Source organism: Orycteropus afer, unplaced genomic scaffold, assembly GCF_000298275.1.
Source record: "Orycteropus afer afer isolate SDZICR_OR568_19922 unplaced genomic scaffold, OryAfe1.0 scaffold00611, whole genome shotgun sequence".
Taxonomy (NCBI): Eukaryota; Metazoa; Chordata; class Mammalia; order Tubulidentata; family Orycteropodidae; genus Orycteropus; species Orycteropus afer.
Window position 1 is genome coordinate 846,567 of NW_006922198.1, and position 11,608 is coordinate 858,174.

At 48.3% G+C, this 11,608-nt stretch overlaps 2 protein-coding genes across 2 annotated transcripts in view; both read right to left on the bottom strand.

Annotated features, from left to right (window-relative positions):
• Nucleotides 1-3,286: 3,286 nt before the first annotated feature.
• On the bottom strand, nucleotides 3,287-10,816 carry ARPC5L (actin related protein 2/3 complex subunit 5 like). Its single transcript, XM_007956383.2, has 4 exons — nucleotides 10,668-10,816; nucleotides 5,881-5,953; nucleotides 4,646-4,822; nucleotides 3,287-3,349 (listed from the first exon to the last, which is right to left on the bottom strand). Exons 1-4 carry the CDS (start codon nucleotides 10,814-10,816, stop codon nucleotides 3,287-3,289), a joined length of 462 nt encoding a protein of 153 aa, XP_007954574.1.
• A 57-nt stretch (nucleotides 10,817-10,873) lies between these two features.
• WDR38 (WD repeat domain 38) overlaps nucleotides 10,874-11,608 on the bottom strand; it is a 13,679-nt gene continuing 12,944 nt past the window's right edge. Inside the window, exon 16 of the mRNA XM_007956392.1 lies at nucleotides 10,874-11,038. Coding sequence (XP_007954583.1) covers nucleotides 10,874-11,038 — 165 coding nt within the window. The remainder of the gene's footprint in view (nucleotides 11,039-11,608) is intronic.

Genomic DNA, 11,608 nt, shown 5'->3' on the forward strand with positions numbered 1-11,608 from the left:
TGTCTTTTAAAAATAGGATTTCCTCCTTTTCATCTGTTCCAGGAGAGAGGTCTGGGTAGGTCAAAGCTTGCCAGAAACAGCTATACTTTTGTAGAAGCCATGGCTTCTCCAGCCTTTGAGCTGCTGCTCTCACACATGCCGCCCCCATGCCTGACAGTTTTAGGTGTGGTTGTGGGGCCCACCACTAAGTTTATACTTGCTTAGGGAGTAGTCACTCTGACTAGTCTTTCCTCCTGCATGTTGAATTTTCTTCAGCTTTAAGAGGAAGAGTAGAGTGAATATTCTAAGTGATTTAATGCACTTTTACTTGTATAAAGCTTTCTGTGATAGACAGTATATGTAGCCCTTTATTTGAGCATTGGATCTTACAGTGCGGGTTTTTACTTGGTATGGCTCTCCTAGCCATGGCCTTTGACTCCCATGAGACAACTAGGTGGAACTGTATTATTGTGAGGTGCTTACAGTCTTCCAAAGGGATTGGATGGCTTGTTAGTAATGTAAATAAGGTACAAGGTACCTTTGTGGAAGTGGGACCATGGAAATAAGGTGTATGCAACCCTAATGTGGGGATTCAGTTCTGTCATTCTGCTAGGCTTAAAATGAGCCCTCCTAGAGCTCTGGTAGCATAGTGCCTAAGGCACTTGACTGCTAACCAGAAGGCTGGCGGTTCAAAACCACCAGCCACTCCTTGGAAGGAAGGTTGGGCATTCCTACTTCCGTAGTGATACTGCCTCGGAAACCCAAGGAGGGGTAGCTATGAGTCAGGGCCGACTCCATGGCAAGTAACAACAACAACAGAGGCAGAAAGGGAGATCTCACTGCCCTCAGGAGTGAAGAACGGGAGGTGGAGTGGAACACGTCCTTGGAACCAAGATCCCTGTGCTGGACCTCCTTGGCAGAGAGATGGCAGCAGTGGAACCTAGAGGCATAAGATAGAGCTGCAGGCTTGCCAGCCCATGAAGCAACAAAGCTGAGTGCCTTTGAGCAGGAAGCTTGTCGGCAGACTGGGGTGCACCTATCGGCAAAGCTTAAAGAGCATTGTTAACACTTGCCCGAGCAGGGCAGAGGCCAGGCCAAGGGCCAAAGAGAAGCATGCCTGAGGGCATGGCCAAGGGGAGGCTGTCCTGATCAAAGAATTGTATCCTGAGCGTTCCTGCACCTGAATTATAACCTGTTATTTCCCTAATAAATCCTGTATTCATGAGTACTGTCTGAGTTCTGGCTGGCCACTGGCAATGAATTAATTATTGAACCCAGCAGATAAGTAGAGTGCTGTGGGACAGAATGGTGTTAGAATTGGTAAAGAGGTTGGAGGGTGGTGGCCTCGTAGTAATCAGGCTTGGGTTGCTGGTGGTGATTCTGTCTCCCCTTCGTAAAATTAAGAGGTCAGGAGGATGCCCTTTTAGCAAATCTTGATATTGTAAATAGAGATTGTATTATCTAAAACGGTTGTAGAAAATTCATTTGTGGTGCAATACAGTTTTTGATTAAACCTCTTCACTCCAGATACAACTACAGTGAGTTTTATTTGCTAGTCTGGAATGCCAGTGTGTGTGTGTGTGTGTGCGCGCGTGTGCGTGAGAGAGAGAGAGAGAGACTTGTTAAATTTAGTACATTGTGTCTTTTTTTTTTAATTGTGATTTGGGTGAAAGTTTACAGAGCAAATTCATTTTCCATACAGCAGTTCATACACATTTTGTCTCATGATATTCGCTACAATTTCCCACAATGTAAGAGCTCTCTTCCCACTTCCTCCCCATAGTTACCTCTTCCCTGTTAATTTAGTATGTTGTGTCTTGTTCTGAATACCTCAAGGCCAACTTCACGGGCTAGACAACCTTTGTCTTTCAGAAAGAACCTCCCAGGATTGGGTTTGGTGAATGTATGTAATTTAATGAAGTCCATGGCCCAGTCTTACTTCCCAAGAATTATGGTGGTTCTGCAAAGGAGCTAAGTGGATGGGAGGAGGATTGTGTCCTTTCTTGGGTAAGTCTATATCCCAGGCCCACATGACTGGGAAGAGCTTCAGGAATATTAAAGAAGCTCTGGTGGCATAGTGCCTAAGGTATTTGCTAAACAGAAGGTTGGTGGTTCAAACCTACCAGCTACTCTGCAGAAGGAAGATGGTGCAATCTACTTGCGTAAAGATTTACTGCTTCAGAAACCCAATAGGGGTCGACTCAATGGCAATGAGTGTGGTTTTCTTGGTTTTAACATTAACAGAACACAAGCTGCAGTAATATGTGCTGTCATTGTTAGTAGTTACAGGAAACAATTTGCCTTTATATATATTGTGTGCTTGCTACCTGTTTCTGGTTTTTTGTTCTTTAAAGAAAACTTGTCAGTATAGTGGTAAGAGTATTCCTTCAACACAGCTAAATCCATGGCCCCAGACACAGCATCAGGAGACACTGACCAGGCATATCTGAGGCTACCCACAGGACTCCCAAGTGCAGTCACAGAAACTAAAGACTTCTAAAACCTGGATCAATTATTAAATGTTTGGCACTTTATTAAATTAAATGAGCTCCAAAGTTACATACAAATCAAACGAGTAAGAAACAATAAATACTCAGCAAAATGCCTCTTTGTAGCAGCCAGTAGCAAGCACTACAGCCGAGGCTCATGGTCCCTCTGTGGCAAGAGGGCCTGTGGACTGCCATGCTCACTCCCCAGGGATGGCTAAATGGGGACTTGCAGGGGGTCTAACCCCTTCTACCTTGATATCCCTGAACAGTTGACCTCTCACACCCATCCATTCATTAGCATTTTTTAACATACATAAAACACACTGCAATGTACATACTAATAAGCCAAGAGCTTTATTGATGCAGCAGGCACTTTACAATGAACCCAAGAGACTCCGCCCTCTCTGGGAGGACGAGACTTCTGTACAAACCCTCGGGTTTTTTCCACACAAAAAAACAAGCTCTCCCTTTTACCACAGCCCTTGGATCTGCACCTGTCAAATCACCCCTCCCCCATTTTAAACAGGTAGTGCACACAGGTCCACCTGACCAAGGTTGGCCAGCCACTCTGGCAGACAGTCAAAATGTCAGTTCTGCGTTACTCGTAGACAAAGGCAGACTATCAGATCCTGCAAAGGATTTGGGAAACAGTAAGACAATTTCTCCCTCCACCTTGAAAATAAAATACGTTTCAGAGGATGCAGGTCCTGAACAGTTTGGTTGGGAGTTCCTAGGAAGATGGTCCATTGTGAGTCCCTTCTTCACCAGCCTGTGCATCCAAAATTCTTATCTTCTCAAGGTAACATGAGTCTCTCTTTCTAAACAGTCTTTCTTGCTGTAAGAACTCTTATAATGGAGCCTAGTCCTCCTACTGCTAATGCCTGTGGGGGCAGGAAAAGGAAATGTGTCAAATAAGACTTGGCTGGCCAAAAGGAAGGAGCCTGGCCTGCCAGAGATGGAATCAGGAACCCTAACTAGGTCCCACTGCACAGACCCTCTGAAAAAGGATTCCTGTAAGAACACAGGAGCTAGCAACAGAGACCACACTCCAGGGAAGAAGTCCTGTCCCAGAACTAAGGGTCCCAAAGAGCTCCTAGCTCTAGAGGCAGAATTCAGCTTGAGACCATTGTTACCAACCATACACAGCAAAGCCCTTCAAGTTTCCCCTTTGAAAAACTCATTGTTCCCAGACTGATAGCAAGGCCCTAAGCACTTAAACTAGACCATTTGAAAGCTGCCTCCTGGCACCCTCAATAGGCGTGTCAGACAGGACTGGGCACCTACAGGCCTTAAAGGCTTCCCTGAGCACCACAGCCACCTTCAACTGCTAAGCCTAGGGGCTTATCTTCAGAGGGGAGGCTGAGTAGATAGAGACCCAACAGGCCACAACCATAGCCCAGCATCTAGGCTCCCTAAGGTAACTGATCCAGCATTAAGAGAACTACTCTCTGAATCACAGCACTGAGCCTTTTAGAAAAGACTGTATTAGTAATATCCTGGTCCTTCCTCTCCCCCCTTTAATGATGGGTATGCTTACTATAGCTCTACAGAGAAAGAGGGAGTAGGGAGGGTAAGGTGGGGTAGGACAAAGTGGCATGGCAGGCAGGTTGCAGGCTTGGCAAAAGGCCTTGCTCTTATCCCTGACACAAGCAAAGGGAAGACATGGTGTTTTCTGCTTCAGGTGGATGAAATGACTGTCAAAGTTTCTGCCTACTGTCCCCCCTCCTTTCTGGTGAGGCTGAGGCCAGAAGCCCTTAGAGGTACCTAGAGGGCTCAGTCTATATCCTTAAGAACACCCAATGAAGTTGTTTCTACCAGTGCAAAGTATTACATACAAAGCCTCAGCCAACTAGCAAGCCTCCCTTCTCTCTTGGGACTCCCCATCTTCCCTACCATGCCCAATTATCTGCCCCCATGACTGTATCAAGGGCACCCTGTCCTGCCCAGCAAAAAGCGGCAGCTAAAAGAGCAGAAGCAACTGGAATTACTAGAGACACGATCCTTACCAGATACTTCCTTGGGGAAGGCAAGTGAGATTAGATGTCCGGGGTTGTTACAGGCTTCTCCCCTTATTCTCTCATGCCTATCAGATTGTCCTGTTATGGAAAACCTGTCCTGTTGGTTTGAACCCTGGGATAAGACAGAGGGCTGCCTGCCAGGGCAACATGTTCACATACCTTTTCATGCCACTGGAGTAACACTGCGCTGCTATTTTCTGTGGGCTTCTCAAACCCTTTATAAATGTACTTCATTAACAAGTCAATGCCATTTCTGTCCAGTGACTGCACAGCCTGCTCAATTTCGCTGCTCTTAAAATTTGTGAGCACTTTCAGCACCACGCCCTGGGCTCGTTCCTACAGGGGAAGAAGAAAGGTAGTGAGGCCCGGAGCCAAGCCCAGGCACTGCCACGTCCCCCACTGCAGGCACAGAACACCAAAACCAAGTGGTCAGAACTCACCAGAAGCATGGTCCAATTTCTAATTCATCTAGGATGGTTTAAAAAAAAAAAAAAAAGTGGGCTGAAATGTTGATTTAAATTTCAAAGTATCCCTTATTTATACCAGTAAATTATTCCACTTATTTTTTGGAGGGGAAAGTGGTTTACTGGGGAGATGCATCACTATTTTCCATGATACCAGCAAAGGCCTTACACTTCACAGGATCACAGTTGTGGAGGCTGGTTCACTTGGCTGATTCCACCTGTGCTCACATCCAGTCACAGAAGGTCCATTCTCCCCCACCTCTGAGGAGATACAGCCACTGAGATGGTTACACTGAGATGTGGCACAAGATGTCAAGATCTCAGCCTCAAGGAGATCCCTTCCCCTGAATCAAATTTTAGCCTCAATTGTGCAGTAAGCACAGCTTTAACTTCTCACTAATTTTCAAAAGGTGGGAGGTTTTAAAAGCACTTCAAACCCTTTGCAGACAGAACAATTTGTGTATGAACTGCTGATTGGAAAAACTAATTTGTTATGGAAGCTTTCATCTAAAGCACAATAAAATTTAAAAATATATATATCCTTATACAAAGCCTATTCAATAGCCTATAAAAGCATAATCATGGTTAAGCCCCACATGGCAAGGTAATTTATCTGTTTTGCTAATCGGCAAGGGCTGGGCTGACTTCTCACCCCATGGGGCCCTGGGGAGGAATGAACATTTCTTTGGGGAGCTTTTACTATAAACACTGACAGCTTTGATGTCAGAGGAGCCTCAACATCTGTGAGCGCCAGGAGGCTTCTGTGGAAGCACTGCCTAGTGCCAATTCACTCTCTTGGCAGCTACTCACTGATGCGGAGATGAAACAGACACTGGCCCAAGCCCCGGGGAGCTCACGCTCCAGCTGAGGGGATGGACAGCCACAGCCCTGGTCCCAACACCCAGCAGAGCTGCAGCACAACCCCTTTACCTTCACAGCTTGATTCTTGGTGTTGACGGGAGAGTTCCGCAAGGCTGCATGAAACGCCCGGAGCATGTCCCCTGTGCATCCCCACCAGTTAAGGATAGTTAGGCTCAAGCAATGCTCATGCTTTTATTAATGAACTCATTTCAAAAGCAGCTCAAGAGAGCAGTCCAAATGCAATCTTCCAATTACCCACCTCCCCCATGTCCCCCTGCCACCACTTCCAGGTGGGCAGTGCCTGTTTAGAGGATAGCAGGTAGCTTTTTTGAGTCATAGGGAGGATGAAGAGCACCTCTGGCCACCCTGCAAATTCCTCTTTCTTACCAGCCTTCAAGTTTCAGCACTCAGGAAGGTATTATCAAAGCAACTGCCATTGCAGTGTAACTTACAACAAAATCCGATTCCATTCACTTGCACCTGGTTGGCACTGGCCACTGTTATCTAGACAGGGATCCTCGAAACAACCATGTATGTGAACTGAGGTTATCGCTGTCTTTTATAAATGACAACATAAAGGCACAAATAGAGGTCTCCTAACTTCAACCCCATGCTTTTTATCAATAAAACTACTAAAAATATTAAGATGTGCGGAAACTTACATCCTTATCTTCTTGGAAGTCCCTGGGTGGTACAAACAGTTAATGTGCTCAGCTGCTGACCAAGAAGTTGGATTTTCAAGGCCACCCAGAGGTACCTCAGAAGAAAGGCCTGGCAAACTACTTCTGAAAATTAAGCCACTGAAAACCCCACAGAGCACACCCCACTCTGATGCACATGGGGTCACCGCTGACTCAACAGGCTCTCCAAGACCTTCCCAGATGAGTGAGGTCCCAAGTGCTACGAGAAGGGAATTTATTTTCTAAAAGAACCTTTGCCAACAAGACAGGCCAACCTCACCAAAAAGAAAAAACTTTAGCTGCAATCCTGCTACCACAATCTTTGCTGAATTCTAAATACCCAGCACTCAAGAGAAAACTGCAATCTGGGTTAGGTCCCCAAAGGTGACACCTATTTTAAACTGAATTACATCAGCTGACTTTCATTTCCTCATCTGAAACACTGGCTTCAGCCAAAAAGCTTCAAAAATAGAACAAGGAATGGCTTCTGCCCAATCGGGTCTCTACTCCTGTTCATGCAGAGGTACCCACATGTGAACAGACAGAAAAAAGCAGAATCTCTGTGACTTCATCTGGACTGAGCTGAGCCCACATCACCAGGTGACCACACCTAGCCCCAGGTCCCCCCCGACCCTCCCTCGGTCTCCCAGCCCCCAGCTTGGCTCTGATCCCCCCTTCCATATTTGAGAGGCAGCCCACCCCCTTTATCTTTCACCATTGGAATTCCTTTTCTCCAGCCAAACAAGGGCCAGTCTGGCATCTGCCACAGAAATCCTATACCTCATAAACCTTTTAATTTGGGATCCCCAAAGCAATAAAAGTCCCTGGATGGTGCAAAGGAGCCTGGGTGGCAGTAGCAGTCTGTGATTGGTTGCTAACCTAAAGGATGGCAGATCAAACCTACCCAGCAGCTCTGTGAAAGGAAGGCCTGACAATATGCTTCTAGAAAGATAACAGCGAAGAGAACCCTATGGAGCAATTCCACTCTGACATACATAGGATCACCATGAGTCACAGTCAACTTGATAGCACCTGGCTTAAGGCAATAAGCAGGATCCCAGAAGCTTAACAGGAAATGTAGGCTGGACTCCGTAAGGCTGCACACGCTTGCTCTTCACTTGAACCCCGCATAACCAGCAGACAGTCATTTCATGGGGACAAAGACAGTTGTTGCTTTAGAATTATTTCTACTGCCAGTCTGCTAAGTATTCGCTGTAGGCTTTGATAGGAAGGAGACTTTCAGCAGCTGTGGAGATACGGGGAGCAAAAGGGTATCCCTGCAATTACACATCATTTACTAAGCTGGCTTCTGCACATCATGTCCTTTCAGAGAACAGGCTGGGAAGGTTCTGGGAACCCTGCCCAGTCGCTGGTCTCCTCTATACCAGGGTTTCTCAACTGCAGCACTATTGACTTTTGAACTGGATGACTCTCTGTTGTGGGGTCTGTCCTTTGCATTGCATGATTTTTAGCAGCATCCCTGGCCATTACCCACTAAATTCCAGTAGCAACCCCCAAATTCTAACAATCAGAATGTCTTCAAACATTGCCAAATGTCCCCAGAGGTAGGAGAGTACAAAATCGCTTAAACCACGACTCTAGACAGATCCCTGCTTCAGTAAGAAGGAAAAGGAACTTTTAAGAAACACCTATACAAGGCCTTAGATCCTTATGGCAGTTGCTCGTACATGTCATCTCATTACTGCTAACTACCCTTTACAATGAGTATTATTATTCCCATTTTAAAGACAATGAAACTGAGAATCAAAGGAAGGCAAATGACTTGCCCAAGTTCTCAACAAAGCTATACTGTCCAGTTGATCTTTAAACCAAGCTGTACAATCCCTTGCAGAGCCAAGCTGCATCTCTGGGACACTTGCTGTATACTCAGCACTGTGCCAGACCTTTGTGGAGTATTGTCCTGTTAAGCTCCCATGAAACCTATGAGGCCAGCACGGTTCTCCACCATTTACCACAGAAGGTAAAGAGAGGGTATGTGAACTGCCCAAGGTCACACAGCAAGAGCTAATATGGCTGGATCTGTGTGAATGCACAGCTCATACTTTTTCTACTTTAGCTGTGTCATCACCCACCATGATCCACTCAGATACAGCCCCAAGACAGGTCCTCTCCGCATCACATCTTCTCTCACCCCAACCAACCTTTCTCGCGGCTCCTCCCTCCTGTGTCCTAAGACTCTCGGCAATGTTTGGTACTTTAAATTCAATGATCTAATACATGTCCTCTGGTAGCATAGTGCCTAAGCCACTTGACTGCTAACCAGAAGGTTGGCAGTTCAAACCAACCAGCCACTCCTCGGAAGGAAGGTTGGGTAATCTAATTCCGTAGTGATACCGCCTCGGAAACTGAAGGAGGGGTTGTGGCACATAACAACTAGCACATGATAGGGATTCAGTATTAGTTCCTTGCACCACCTTCCCTAGACTCTCTATTTGCCAGAATTTCAGTTCTTCACATCTACTAACCTGCCCTTCCCTAGTCCCCAAAAAGTACTCTCCATGGTAGGTTTCTGACACTCCCATTAGTGGAAAAATTACCATTCCCAGGATGTGCTAAGCCTAAGCCTCCAAGCTATCTTACAGAACCTATCACTAATCAAAGACAGACCAAGAGATGACCTTCAACAAGTTTCTGCAGCAACAAAGCCAAGGCAGCAGCTGACCAGGCCCTGATCTTCCCATCTGTGGAATGAAAGCACTACATCACAGGCTGACCCTGGAGACCATGAGCCAGGTCCTGCACCAGACTACAAAATCAACCTTCTCCCCTAGGTATCCTTCCCATGACCCACTTCACCAGTGGGGTAACCTAGGTGGTCTGGACAGGAAATTCAAGTTTGAACCCCAACTTTTGAAAATACATTCTTATTCAAACAAAGAAAGGGTGAAGGCTTTTGTTTTAAAGGCACACTGGAGGAGCACCACAGGGCCCCTCCCAAAGGCAGGGTATGAGGCCCAGCTCCCAAGCTGAGTCAACTGATTAAACACCAAGAATCTGATTTATATACAGCATGAGCCTCCAACCCTGCCCTGGCAAGTTCGGGGGAGGGGCGGGCACTTCCTGTAACACCCTGTGAATAAAGAAAATTTTTTTCTGTAAGAATAGGTCAGTTTCCTGTGCTCAAACTGCTCAGGGACCGAGCAGGCTATGACACCACCTCTATTTTTAATCCTGTTTTCTAAATGCTTGTTTTCTGTGGCCCCAAGAAGAGTTATTTCCAGTCGTGGGCTCTACTTTTACATTTCACTTTACCCTGTCTGGTTTTTCTTAGCTCTAAACTAGTAGTTTTTGCCTCTGCTTCCTGCACAACCTGCACAGGAAAGCTACGGGGGAAGCTAAAACTCACTTGTTGAGTGTGGCTGAGACCAAGCCCAAGGTACAAAAGGAACCGAGAGCAGGTTTGAAAGGGTGAGGGTCAGATTGACTCTGGGGTAGGGGGCGCACATCGCAGACTTCAGGGCTGGACTAAGGCTGCAACCTTCACTCCCCCACGTGTCCGTTCTTCCCCGCAGTCATTCACCCCCCTATTTTCATGTTGTGCTGCAATCGGCCCAAATAGGCGAGAAGAGCAGGTCCAGGAGCCGCCCTGACCGCTCAATTACTCAGCGGAGGCTCACCTAGGCCCCTCCCGCAGACCAAGCCCGGGAATGGCCCCATTTTCGGCGATGGAGGGATGGAGTGATGGAGCGCTCAAAGAAGGGACTTCCTGAGGAGCTGAGAAGGCAAAGAGGGGACAAGAGAAGCTACGCTGAGAGGCGAGGGGTGAGGGCCTCCAGAGCCAGGAGGGTACATCAGGACCAGAGGTCCAGCATGCTCCTGGGGCCGCCGAGTGAAGCCAACCACCCGGGACGAGGCCCGCGCTGCTGAGGAGAGAGGATCCGGGGACCCGGCCAAGCATAAGGAGAGCGGGGAGACCAGATACGAGGGAAGCTGGGCGGGGGCTGAGGTAAATGGGGAGACTGGGACTGAAGAGAACTGGGCCTTAGGGGAACCGAATACGAAGAGTATAGGGAGACTGACCTGAGGGGGCCAGGGTTATGGGGACTGGGGAGGCTGAGCCTGAGGGGCCACAGCCAAGGATGGGCAAGTGGGAAGGCCAGACCAAAAGAAACCCAGGCCGAAGAGCCCCTGGGCCGTGGCACCGGTGAAGGATATTGCCGCAGGAGCCCATCCACCTCGATCGGGTCCGGGCCTGGCTCGGCCGCCGCCGCTGCTGCCTCCTCCTGCTCATCCACGAATTTATTTTCGTCAAACTCATCGATGTCCACCCGGCGGAAGCGCGAAGACAGCGTGTTCCGGGCCATGGCGAGGAGTCGGCGCCCGCTCAGCCGGCTCCGCTCTGGCCCAGACAGCCGCGCCGCTCAGCTCTGGCTCCGGCTCCGGCTCCGGCTCGGGGGCGGGAAGCAGGCGCCAGGAACCTCCTCCACCTCCTCCGCGCGCAGCCGCCGGCCAGCCGCCCACTTCCGGACTATGCCGGAACCGGAAACACGGAGGGGCGGAGCCTGAAGGGTTAGCGTCCTGGGCCGCTGAAAGTTCCAGGGAGATGGTTGATGGTTACTTTGGCGCTTTCCTGCCAGACTGTGGTCTTCATGGAACCTCAACTTTTCCCTTCTGGGGAGTGGGCGCTCCGTCCCCGCGTACGCCTCTTGTGCGTCATAACTGCATTCGTTCCTCGGTTTCCCTCCTCTCCTCGAAGTGCCTTAAGAGGGGCCAGCGTGTGCACAGCCTCTGACAGCGAGGATGATTACTGCCAAGACTGAGGGGATATGGATCCTCAAGAGAAGGGGCCTGGCTCTGCCTGTTGGGTGCGACTCATGCTTCTAAGCTAAAAACCTTCAAGCTAAGCCTAGAAGGATGTGTAGGAGTTCTTATGCCTCGGGCAGCATAGGTCTCTGATCTTAGGGGCCTTGAATGCCACCACACTGAATTCTGAGATGCCTCTATCTGATGTGTATACAGAAGTGACTCCATTGTAGAACAATTAGTCACATGTGATCAGCGGCCTATAGGACTGTGAGACCAGAAAAACTAGATGGTGTCCAGCTACCACTGCCCACCACTTGGAGGGGGATCTGTGTAGGAGATCCTGGATAGAG